The following is a 13,084-nucleotide window of genomic DNA, read 5'->3' as shown; positions in this document are numbered from 1 at the left end:
ATCCTGTGAACTCTGTGCTGCCCCTTATTCTGGTGCTGGGTCTCTGTTCTGTTGGCGGGGGGGACGTTTCGTGTCTGGGCAGATAAACTGTATAGCTTCATCTGTAAATGGCTTCTTTATTTTCCCAACTTGAGGGAGCACTGCTGGTTCTGTGGAAGCTGTGATGGGTCCTCAGTGTATGGTGAGCACATCTGTCTGCAGGAGCTTTGCCTGGCAGTGTGCTGACTCAGGTAGCAAAGGGTCTGGATCCCTTCAAGAGCCCCAGTATTCATAGGATACATATGTTGTTTGTTTAAATTGCTCTTGTTGTTTCATAAAGGTCTGAACGTAGAGGTGTCTCCTTGTGTTTGGATCTATTCAAACTGAAGACAGAAGTACCCAGTAGTTCTGGTCTTACCCTGCCAGTGCCCATGCCTCAGACACAAAAATAGCAGGTACTCTAGCTGAGGAGTTTTGTTTTTCTGTCTGATTGCTGCATGTTAAGTACCTTGAGACCTGTGTCCCACAAAAGTCACAGAACAGTGATTTGTAGTGCCTGGAAGAGGAACCCTTCTGCCAGATGGGCAGAGCAGGAATGTGCTGAAATCCTGCTGGGACATTGCAGTGGCTCCTCACTTCTGTTGTTCTGCAAGACAGTTTCTGGACATCTGAGTGCCCTACCCAAGTTTCTTCGGCTTTACAGCTTCAACAATGAGGCCTTTACAGAGGCCATAGAGAAAAAATGAAGTAGTTTTTGAGATGTGTCCCCTGTTCACCAGATGTTGTGTGCCATCAGGGAAGGGGCAGGGGTCAGCTGAGTGCTGCTCCCACAGGGCTTGTGCTGGGCCTGAGCCATCATGGAGATAAGAATGTGCAGCAATCAGCATGAGAACTCCAGTTGTTGGGTGAGCAAACTTTATTTTTTGTTGGAGAAGTTTCTCACTGAGATCATCTGACAGTAAATTGTGGCAAGTTTATTAGTTTGCTAGGAAACTGGCAGACACTTGGGTTGCCAGCAGTGGGTGTTGCACTTTCTCATGCTTGCCCCTTCCTCCCCTCTGCAGGTATTTTTAGAAAGCAATATATTTTATAAAATCAAAAAAGTCTTTGGTAGCAGCAGCTATTTTCTGTAGTGTGTAGCAGAGCAGCTTCTAGCACTATAGTTAACTTTTTTTAAAGTATCTTCTGCACGTTCTTGCTTCTCAACCCCTGGATCCTAAGATTTATAGAAAGGTGCAGAGACCAGAAAGGTAGGCAGCCAAAGTTGCTTGTATCTCTGGGCACAGACATGATACATTGGACTGGATTTCTCAGTAGAAAGCAAGCAAACAAATACGTTACTTTTTCCCTGTTAGTTCAGAAGTTAAAAGTTTTTGAGCTATTATGAAAGTGAACTTTACAGGAATTACTTTTTAAAAAACAGCAGGTTTTTGATAAGGAATCCAAATCTGTGTGGCTGCTTTCTCAGTTCTGCTCTTTTAGACTTATTTTTCACAATAAAGGCAAATGAGGAAAGGGCTTATCTTGCAGCAGTTTGAGCATTCAGTAAGCAGCCACCATCTCAGATGACACAACTCCCACTCAACTATCAAATGCTACTCATTTTAAAGCCTTTGCAGTGTCCTGAGGAGCAGATACATTCTATTTGACAACGCTGTGTAATTCTGTCCTGTTCTCTCTTGAAAATTGCCTTTCCATGAGAATTCTTCCTCCTTTCAGTTCTCAGAAAGTTGTGTGCTGCAGTTCTCTGTCAGTGGAGCCCTGTCCCTTCCTGCCTTGCAGCCTGGGTAGTCCTAGTGCTCAGAAGGACAGATGCTTCACTCCTGCCATACTCAGCTGTTCCTCAGCATCAACCCAGGACGTGCCAGTGGCAGCCACTGCTTCAGCCACCAGCTGTGACCTTTTTGTCCTCAGCCAGCCAGACAGCTCTGCTCAGCCTGGAAGAAGAGTCAGATAGGAAACTGAGGCGACCGAGTTCCTGAGGACCAAGGCTCTGCTTTGTAGTATAGAGTATATGTATTTATCACTTCAGAGCTCTGGTTCCAGGTGGCAGGTGTAGACTGTGTGCTGGCCAGCGTGCAGAGAGGTGGGTGAGGAGCATGGACTTCTGCCCAGGTTCTAAGAGTGTCTGGAGCTGCCAAGGATTGAATTACAGCTGCTCAAGAAGTTCCTGCCTCCTCAGCTGAGAGTTTTGCCACCACTGAGCTGTCATTTAGCTTCACTGACTGTACATGCCTTGCCTGACCACTGAAAAAGAAGCTAAATTGTGCTGTTTTAATGACTGCTGCCACAGAATAAACTGGGAGGCCCTTGCAGGCTGCTTTCTGCATGGTGCACCTATTTGTTTTTGTCTCAGCATAAGAGAATTTTGAATCCTTAATGAATAGTAAGTGAGACAGTTATCTGTGAGTCCTTTGGTTTGTGAGGAGATATTTTACAGGTATAAAGTACCTTTAATAATTTACAGTCGTGTATGCTGGAATTTTGTTAAGTTCAAAATCTGTTTTCCCAAAAATCCACGTTGCACCTTTGCACCACCAGTGTTTTCATGGGAGTGAAAGAGAGGGGTGAAATCTGGTTATTGAGATACGTAGTGCAAATTCTTACTGTGACTGGGTGTTTGCTGAGCTTTACCACTGAATAACACTTAAGTGTGCTGTAAGTGCACACTTAACCTTTCATGCATTTTGTAACATCATTTGTGGGACAAATGAAAGTATTCTGAATATCATATTCACTACAAATATAAGAGTTATTTAGCTTGGACTGGATGCCTTTCTAGAGTTAATTGTTTGAAGGTGCTTCCTCTTCCTAAAGAGAAAATGACAGATGTAGCTTGGCATGGTTGAGTCGTTTTGTTGAGGTGATATGAACAAGTAAGCAGTGGCCACAGCGGTAAAACAGCAGCTTCTTGAGCTCTTAAATCTTTGAAGCAAATTAGTTAAATATTCTTGTACAAAATACTATGCTTTTTGTGGGTGGCTTTGTTTTAATAAAGAAAACCCTATTTATTTTTTTTTAAGGGGTTGTTGGCTATTTACTTTTGTGCTCTTTTTTAATGTCTTGTCATGTCCCTGCTGGACATTACACAGGGAGACTTCACGTGCAGTGTTGCCCCTGTTTATGGGCAGTGTTTCCCAGAACTGCTGGTCGATGTGATGGGTTTTACTCAGCTGGTAGTACTTCTGTGGGTGGTCACCAGGAAAGTTGTGTAGCCCAGACTGATGGGTTGCTGAGCAGAAAGCAGTAAATATCAGTGCAACTGTTGGATTGGAAGGGACTCGTTGTGAAGGGACTCGAGCACAGACCCTATGAGGAGAGGCTGAGGGAGCTGGGGCTGTTCAGCCTAAAGAAGAGGAGGCTCAGGGGAGACCTCATCACTCTCTACAACTCCCTGAAAGGAGGTTGGAGCCAGGGGGGGGTTGGGCTCTTTTGCCAGACGACTTTCAACAAGACAAGAGGGCAGGGTCTTAAGTTGTGCCAGGGGAGGTTTAGGTTAGATATTAGAAAGAATTTCTTTACGGAGAGAGTGATCAGCCATTGGAATGGGCTGCCCAGGGGAGTAGTGGATTCTCCGTGTCTGGAGATATTTCAAAAGAGCCTGGATGTGGCACTCAGTGCCATGGTCTAGCAACCGCAACGGTGGTTCAAGGGTTGGACTCGATGATCCCTGAGGTCCCTTCCAACCCAGCCAATTCTATGATTCTATGATAATGCAGGGAAAAAAGAGGAAGGGCAATGGGATGAGAGTGAAAAAACCCCTCTGAACTAGGTGGGCACTGGGTTGGGTGGCAGTCTGAAAAATATCATCTTGGTTTAGGATCTGGAAACAATTAAGTAATGCAGAAACCAGCTAACAGTTGTGTAACTTGTGCTTGAGGACAGATGATGCAGATGATGCACACTATGCCATGAAATTTTTATTCTCCACCTGTGAACATTTGCACATTCATTTTGAAACATCTGCTGAGGTTGTTTTTGTCCTCTTTATGAAAGTAACTTTGGGATGGACATAATTTAAATTTCTGACTGTTGGAGTACAGTTTAAAGAACACATATGTGTAGTTCAGGAGAGTTTTGAATGTAACTTTCCAGAAGACCTTTATAGTCCTTTTATGAAAGTGACTATTTTATGCATAAAATGGCTGACAAAAAATGTTTTCCCTTCTTTGTCCAAAGCTGCGCAGAGCGAGGAGCGGCTGTGTGCTTTTAAGGACCCATATCAGCAGGACCATGGAGTCAGTGAGAGCAGGATCTCCCAGGAGAATGGCACCATTTTGTGCATGAAAGGCAGTACCTGCTATGGGCTTTGGGAGAAAACACGAGAAGGAGACATACATCTTGTGAAGCAAGGTTTGTAACATCTCACTCTGCTGTCCTGCTTTTCCTTTTGCTCCTCTGTGCTCTAGCCAGCTCCTACAAAGGAGCAGAGCTGCAGAGCTGGCCATTCTGCTTGGCACCTATGTGTAGCATGATTTATTTGACATTTATGCATACAAGTGCATAATTGTAAACTTGCCATTTAACAATTTTAAATACTGAAAGTTTGTTTGAAACAAATTACTTCTAAAAGAGGCCGAAGAGATTAATGTGTAGTTAAAGGAAAAAGCACTCAAAATGCTTGTCACTTAGGATGCCAGAGGAAGATGCCTTTCTTGAGTATATCTCAGTAAATGCATTGATGCAATGAGATATTTAAAAATAAGTGTCTCAGTAAGTAAAAATGTGTGTCTGTATTGACTGGGTGTTTGGCCTATAGATGCAGCTTTGTGGCCCAGCTCTGAGGAGGGGACTGGGTCACCATTTCATCTAGACTCTGGGCCAGAGGGTGCTACTATTGGCTATGCTATCAAAATGGTGAGGAATGGCTTAAATCTGCTTTGAAGGCTCAAGAATTCAGGCACTGTCATACTAAGCTTGACAGCTGGACACCTCTGATGTAGGCCTTCATTCCTGCCCATATTTTCTCTCCTTGACTATGGTCACGTGTTGAAGAAATTCTCCAGTTTTTATTTTCAAAGGTGATATTGAAGTCAGGCAAGCAAATTATGCTCGCTGTTTTCACCCCACTCTGTGACACTGAACTGTGTAATGTATGGATTTCTACAGGTGTGTTTATTGTCTGTGCAGTAGAATTAATTTTATGCCACTTTTTAAAAGAATGCTTTCATTCTTTTCTTCCTACAGGCTGCTGGTCTCATATAGGAGACCCACAGGAGTGTCACTTTGAGGAGTGCATTGTCACAACCACCCCTTCCTTGATTCAGAATGGGACGTACCGCTTCTGCTGCTGTAGCACAGACCTGTGCAATGTCAACTTCACTGAGAATTTCCCACCTCCTGACCCCACGGATACAACACCCTACAGTAAGTCACACATTGCCATCTCTGTCACCTCGTGGTTGGAATCATTTAGAGAAAGACCCTTCTTTCATGGTGCTGTGAAATGCAGAACTTGTGACTTTTCTATTTACATGCAGCAGAAATAGCAAGCAGAACAGAGCTTTTCCACAGGCTGCTTTTCATGTTTGTGTATTCCATGGTGCTCTGCACCAGGGAGTTAAATGCTTGCAAGGGAATTGTTTGTATAGGCAACTCCTGAATGCAGATTGTTTTCCAAAATAGTCTCTGATGTCCCATGCTTTGGTATTTGAATGCCCAATATCTGAAGTCTCTGGAGATACTCAGAAGGGATCAGAGTTGTGTTAAAAAGAGGCCAGGAGGTTCATTAACATTATGGCACATGAGAAAAGTCTGGGCTCTCTGTTCAGCCCTGGTTCCCAGAGGGCTTTGGGTGGTAGAACCGGTCTGATATCAGGCTGTTGAAATTCTCTCCAACAGTCTTAGAGTGCTTTGAAATCTGACTTCCTTCTTTTGCCTATCTCTGGTAGAGATTACCTTTGGCATAACATTCAAAGAGTACTAGTTTGAGCAATGTAGTTTTCTTCCAGATTAGATTATCTGTTAAATTACTTATTATACAATCAACATACTCTCTGGATCCCAACCACGGGATCAGGCTCCTTAACCTCCCATTTCAGAAGCCAGATCATAACTAGCCAACACACTTTTGTGCTGTGTTCCAAGAGTGAAGAACCTGTAAAGAAGCTGAGTAAGTGGCCTAATACAAACGTTTGGGTAGCCTTTCTAAAAAAGAGTTGTGAATAAGAGAAATTGAACAGAGGCAGATGCATAAATGGAGGTAAAGCTTCCTTAACTTAAACTCTAAGATACTGAAAGTGCTGATGCTTTCAAAAGTTGGTCCTGGAGTGGAATCTTTGTAAGCAACTTAGGTCAAAATATGAGGGCTTGGCATACTGAAAAAAGAAGCAACCTTTTACTGGGAAAGTGTATACAGTATAAATGGACAAAGAGAGTAGGTAAGGCATGGTGCCTTTTGGCTGATAATACTCTTTGTAGAACCAGTAAACAATCACCATTTGGCAGTGCAGAACAGACTCTGTTTGGGTCTGGTAACAGCCATCTGATTGGCCTCCCCAGTGTGGCTGGAATCAGTGCTGTGCAGGGGATCTACACAGGAGGGGAAGAAAGTTAGAGATAATTCCTTGTCCCTTTCTGTCCCCTCCCAAAATAGGAAGATGTGGTTCCTACAAAATTACTTGTGCTTGTGCTTCTCAAGAGGTAGAAATTACTAGCTCAGTGAATTCAATTATTGGGTGCTAAGTTATTCAAATAATATTTAAGTGGAATTTTTAATATTGAAAGATCTAGATTGCCTTGCAAAATGAGGCTAGGAGAGAAAATAAATTGTAGCACAGTCCTTAATTCAGCCAGCTGCAATTTAGTGCTGCTGCATGTGCTGCTGTTGGCTCAGACTGTTTTGTGTTCCTGTCTCACCTTCCCTTTTCAGAATATGCAGATCTGGCAAATTTGGCTTTAGGTGTAAGCAAAGCAGGTTGCAGCCCAGCACAGCTCTGTCTGCTGGAGGAGGTGCAGAGGTGGGGATTGCCCATCCCAGCACCAAGGGTGCTTTATCTGTAAAGCTCTACTCCTGCACCATGCATCAGAGCTGGGGCTGCTCAGAACTGAAGGGTCTGTGGAAGCAGCAGAATACTGTTAAGCTCTTGAGCTAATTCCTTCAAGAAGAATAACAGAGGCATAAAAAAACTTACTTCATTTGATTTTTGTCTTAAATTTTCTGTAGGACATTTAGCAGTGGTGTATTTTAAAATGTAGCTAGACTACAAATTATTCAAAAAGACTAAAGGAAGTTAATGAAGATCTTAAATGTTAGATATAACACATTATTGTAATAAAATAAAGCAATTTTCTTAAGTATTACACTTAATTGCCATGTAATTGTTGTCTTCTAGGATATAAAAACATATATATCAAAACTATCTACGAAGAATGGATTTTTAAAATTATTTTTATATTTTTTAGTTCATATTTGTTCTGGACATAAACATCAGAAATCCATCCCATCTCACAACAGGACTTTTTTTAATAATGAAAAATAAGTTTAGGGACAAACAGGTTCTTGAAGCCCTGAATTTAACCCTCACTGCCTCTTAATGTGCAGCTGCTAATGTAAAGCAATCATACATCTGAGTAGTCATAATATTCTTCTCTTCTATCTTAAAGATAATCAAGGCAGATTTGCATAGTTGTTGGCTGCTAGACCCTCCAGGTAGAATTTTGCAAATGATGTAGGATGGGGTGTGGTCCAGAGCCCACAGTCTGGAGATGTTAGAAATGCAGAAGTTCAGGTAGCTGTTCCCTGATGCCAGGAGCAGCAGAGGTTGGAGAATGGCATTTTGTCAGATTTGAAGATTTCCCTGTGGAATGTGGAGATACTGAAATGCAGCAGTTCAAGAGCAACCTTTCATCCTCAACCTAAGCTTGCACTTTTGAGGAAAAATACTCTTTCTCATGCTTTTCTACATCACTTGTGGATAGGCTCATTATTCTTCTCTCTTGTATTTGCACAAAAAAATTTACAAAACAAAAATTCCATCTTAACTGGAGCCAGTGTGTGTATATACATACCCCTTGGCCCAACCTAAAAAGGGCTTCCTGGGGAAGTGTTCAGTGTATTGGCTTTCTCAAATATTTGTTTTGAGACTTGCTAAATATATTCCTCTCATGTCTACAAAAATGCTTCCCAAATCCTGAGACTCTTCTAAAGACAAATTCATTAGTGCTACAGTCATTCCTAATGGCACTTTAAATAGAATTTAAGTAGCTAAAGAGGTGAATTATCTCCTTCACTGGTCATGGATACATTGTTGTAATGAAACCTTCACATTAAAATAACATCAAGATCAAACCAACAAAGCCTTTTTAATTTTTTTTTTTCCTCAAGGCTGCATTCCTGGCACTGCAAATAGATTAATCTTACAGCAACTGAGAGTTAGGAGTATGTTTTTTTTGTGACAGATGATGTATTTGCATGATACATGGAAAAAATCCCTCGAAGCAAGAGTTGAGGGTTACTGGTACATTTTATTGTTGAAATAATGTAAGGTTTTCTCCTCATAGCAACAAATGTTGGCTGAAATTTCCAAAGGACTTTTTTTTTCTGGTTATTTGGTTACAGGATATGAACTAACTGCAGAGGGGGTGGTGACACAGGGTGCACAGTGCTACAAATACTTAGTGAAAACATTTTGGATATGTGTGCTAATGAAAGCTACTGCTTGTCTTGTTGCAGCTAAGGGGAAGGTGGAAGGATTGTGCATTGATGTGGAGGAGAAAAAGAAGGGAAAGTTGTTGCAGAGAGCCAATAAGTATTTAACCCATTGGTGTAGAGGGTTGTGTGTAAATCCAAGTGAAAGCTTTAGTTTTTGTAGAATCAGTGGAAGGTTTTGCAAGTCACCCCAGGTAACTGGTGACACTTGTTGGGTAACTTCAGTTCGGTGATGTTGTTAGGAGGGGATATGTCAAAAGCAGAATCTCCTAAAGACTGCTTGTATAGAATCCTAGAATCATAGAATTGGCTGGGTTGGAAGGGACCTCAGAGATCATCGAGTCCAACCCTTGAACCTCCGTTGCAGTTGCTAGACCATGGCACTGAGTGCCACATCCAGGCTCTTTTGAAATATCTCCAGGGACAGAGAATCCACTACTTCACTGGGCAGCCCATTCCAATGCTTGATCAGTTAATGTTGTAATGTCAGCAGTTAATGTTGTAACTTCTAAGACATTGTAGTCTCCTGAGATAAAACGTGCATCTTTGCTGAATTTAAAAGGGAGGCTTTGATGTGCAATTGGAGTCTGAATATGAAATGCTAGCTGTGAAGGCAAAGCCTGTTTAGACAGAAAGCTCTACATGTAAATTTTTTCTCTTAGAGAAATGTTTGATCAGGGAGTTAAAATTGGAGTGTTTTACTTGCACTGTGATGGAAGTGTTTTGGAAATGTGTGTGCAACTGTTTTAAAATTTCTCCTATCCACCAAAGCCACAAAATGTTATAAAAACTCTTAAAAAAATAAGAACATGTTTATTTTAACAAAAAGGAGAAACATTTCAGATGTTATTTAGAAACAAAACAAAACAAAAAAACAACTCGTTTTTTTGTTTGTGTGTTTGTTTGTTTTAGTTTGTTTGTTTGTTTTAAGGAGTACATACTGCTTTGTCAAACTGCTGTCTGGAGCACACTTGATGGGAGAGCTGCAGAGGGTGAGGTCAGAGCTGTGCCAGCAGCAGTTTGTAATGTGTCACCACCTCCCAGAGCAACCTTAAAAGTTCTAAAAATATATTTGAATGTAAATAAAAGCTTTTTGGAGGGTCCAAGTTGGGATTTGGTCTTTCTCTTGACATTACAACCTCGTGTTCGTGAAGTGCTAGAGCTCTGTTTCAGCTTTGTTTCAGGGGGCTAAAAGTATTTTATTTTGGGAGTCCCTAGAGATCTCAATTCTTCAAGTAGGTGTGGACATAACTTTTAGATTATTCATTTGATATAACTGTCTGTTTTACATCTTTATAATCCTTGAAGTGTCCTGCATATTTCTGGTACTACACAGCAAATGCTTCATTTAAGATCTAGACTGAAGAAAGGAAACATCCATTTTCTGGGAAAAAAAAAAATCAGTGGTTTTTGCCACCTTCAGTAGTACTGAAAATGTACATTTTAAGCCAACTTGTATCTGAAAATAGAGGAATCACAATTCTGGTATCATATGCAGTTCTTGTATCACATGCAGTTCTTGAGGCACTAATCTGCATCTCTGCTACAAGTAGGTTTCTCATAGTATGTTTTATGCACTCTAAAGAATTTAAAGATTTGCAAATATCTTTGGGTAATACAAACACAGCACAAATGTTTTTTCCATTTACTGGGAATGCTGAATGTTGTCTCCCTTCCATACTGTTTAGTAAAGTCCTGATTAGCAGGTGTCTGTTGTGGCAGGGCAGGACAGGGCTTTGTTGTGAATGCCTTACAGAAGGCAAAAGTAGATAAGGCTCCTAAGAACTGGACTCTTTCAGAATGCATTAGTGGAAAAGTGGGCTGTAAATAACAAAAGTAGTAGATAAGGAATGGTTTTGTCTCATCTCAAGGCAAAATGGAGACCAGACAATGGTGTTATTTATGTCTGTATTCAGGTGCTACCATATGCAGTGTGATACATGTGTACAATATGAATGTTGCTGTAAAAAGTCCTACACTGCTGTTTAACAACCCAGGTAATGTGAGAAATAGGTAGGAACTCTGACAGGCAGATTGACATATAGGTGTAGCTTTTTGGGACATTCCAGATAGATATAATAGCCTGTCTATTCCAGATAGACAACCAGATGTAAAAGTGGTAGCAGGCTCCTAATAACTGTTCCAGTCACCTCAAAAACTCTGAGACTTGGTGCTGTAAATCTAAGCACTTCAGTGTGAGTTAAGACCACAGCACCACGGAAGCCTTTCTTCTTTGAAGGCTTGCCAGTGTGCTTAGGTAACTCTTCTCAACCAAATACACTGGCAGAATTGGCCAAGATTCTGTATTCTGTAGTCATGACTTAGCAAAAATAAAACACAGCTTTGCAGTCCTACCAGAGCTATATCCATAGCTCAGCATGGTGGCACTTGGCCTCCTCAGAGAGGACTGGAAGTCTGGACAGAGGATTAGAAAGATCCTGGCTCTTCAGAGATGGTCATCAATCTTTGCTTTTGGACCTTTTTTTGGTAACTTGTTTTTTCTTTTTCTGTATCTGGAAAACACTGAGATGCTGAAAGCCCAGGCCATGACTTCCCATGCATGCTGGCTCCTTATTCAGCATCCTGCATGCAGTGCATCTTCAGAGAGCAGTCTGGAGGTGACACACGAATGGGATCTCAGTCTGGCACAACCTTTGGAGCCGTAGGTAACAAAGCTTTAGGTTTTTGGCAGTGTGCTGAGCTGTTTTTTAGAGCACTTGGGTTACTTTCAGCCAAACTGTTAAAGCAGAGCATCAGGTCAGGGTGCTGCTGGGTGTGTTACTCCTGATCAGACACCAACTGCAAACATTTCCAAAGCTGTCGCTATCCAGACCAAATAACTCCCATTGTTCCTGTCCAGACAGGAGATGATAACAGTATGTTCACTGAATAGAACTGTGCTATTGAAAGGCCTTCAAGCAAACAGAGATTCAAGTTGATAGGGGAAGTCTGTTTATATTTGTTTGTTGCTGTTGTTATTAGGGCAGATTAGGGCGAGGGGAATTCCTGAAAATGTTACAAGGAGGCATAAATGAAATACAAAGAGTAGAGTTCCCCAAGCCCTAGTTACCTCTGTGTACCACTACTGGGGCTTTCTTTGTGTCTTTTCATTTAGCTTGAGGTTTTTGTGCTGTTACTCAACTCCAGTCACAATCCTCTTTTTGTTATCTTTCCATGACAGGCTTGGGAGTGCTCTTCCCTATGTATTGAAATAGATGGTGGTGATGTGTAGCATTCTTTGTTATTATTTTCCCTGTTTTGTATATAATAAATAAAACGAGCAGTCCTGTGTTACTATGGTCACTAATACCTAAGAACTGGAGTTGGGAAACTGAGTGCTGTGTTTGGTTTTCTGTAGAACTGAATTTGTGATAGGCAATCAGGCTTCTTTTTTCCCAGCTCAGTATCAGATTAGCTATGGATCTTTCTGAATACTGAATGTCATCAGTTTTATGCACACAGGCCAGACATTTCTTTCTCAAAAGTGTCTTTTGATTATCAATATTTTATTCTGTGGTACTAAGATATTTATTCTGCAAGTAATTTGAAAGCAATTAATTTATTTATTTGTCTTAAGGTAATACTCTCAAAAGTTAGATTTTATTTAAGCTGATTTGTGTAGTATGCTTCCATACAAAATTGATTAATGGAAGAACATTTGCTATGCACTTGTGTCTAAAGGGACAAGTCAGAAATTCAGTCTGTAATGGCAAGGAAAGATGCTGAAGTGTGAAGGCTTTCTGTTGCCTTAGCTTTTATTTCTTGCTTTGGACTTGAAAGAGATTCAATATTTTCTGAGAGGTCTGAGCAAGGACTTATTTTTGTCAAATATCCTCTACCAAGTTGCTTTGAGACTGAATAGGATTTTATGTCCAGTCCTCTTAAATCCCTTTGGAGGTTCCAGTGAGGTGGATTCAGAGTTTCAGCACTACAGTTTTATGCATTCATTTTAGAGCTGGAGCCTACAAAATTCTGCATGTATGTTTCTTGGCACTAGGCCAACTGTTTCCTAAAGTTTTCTCAAGGATCTGTGAGTAATGTTAGACAGCTTTTGGCTTTGGCCCAGATTTTTGCCTTCCTTTAGGCTGGTGGCATTAGACTCATTTAGAAACTACTTGCAGGTCTGTAAATATTTTCTTAGACTAAGCAAAAATTTCTTTTTCCAGACGTTTGTATTGACTTTGAAAGTAAGCTTAAAGTGTCCTTGTATCACTCAACTTCGTAGCACTGGGACTGGAAGTATAGGTGTTAGAGCTGTAGCAGTGACAGTGATTATTTTTTTTTTTTTCCTATCTCAAATAAAAGCATTTCTATTTACCTTAGTGATGGTTTAGAGCCCTGAGGTCAATCTGTTCACAAATTGGATACATGTATCTGAAGGGATGCAGATCTGATGGATGCTATCTAGCATCTATCCAGAGCTGGATGGATGGAGCCAATAAAATGGTTTCAACC

At 41.1% G+C, this 13,084-nt stretch overlaps 1 protein-coding gene across 3 annotated transcripts in view; it reads left to right on the top strand.

Annotated features, from left to right (window-relative positions):
* The window catches only part of BMPR2 (bone morphogenetic protein receptor type 2), a 94,192-nt gene that overhangs the window by 45,323 nt on the left and 35,785 nt on the right, over positions 1 to 13,084 (top strand). For all 3 annotated transcript variants that reach the window (XM_030454747.1, XM_030454746.1, XM_030454745.1), the window contains exons 2-3: positions 4,159 to 4,332; positions 5,167 to 5,346. In XM_030454747.1, coding sequence (XP_030310607.1) covers positions 4,159 to 4,332; positions 5,167 to 5,346 — 354 coding nt within the window. The remainder of the gene's footprint in view (positions 1 to 4,158; positions 4,333 to 5,166; positions 5,347 to 13,084) is intronic.

This window comes from Calypte anna, chromosome 7, assembly GCF_003957555.1.
Source record: "Calypte anna isolate BGI_N300 chromosome 7, bCalAnn1_v1.p, whole genome shotgun sequence".
Classification (NCBI taxonomy): domain Eukaryota; kingdom Metazoa; phylum Chordata; class Aves; order Apodiformes; family Trochilidae; genus Calypte; species Calypte anna.
This window is presented reverse-complemented; position numbering and strand designations above follow the sequence as displayed.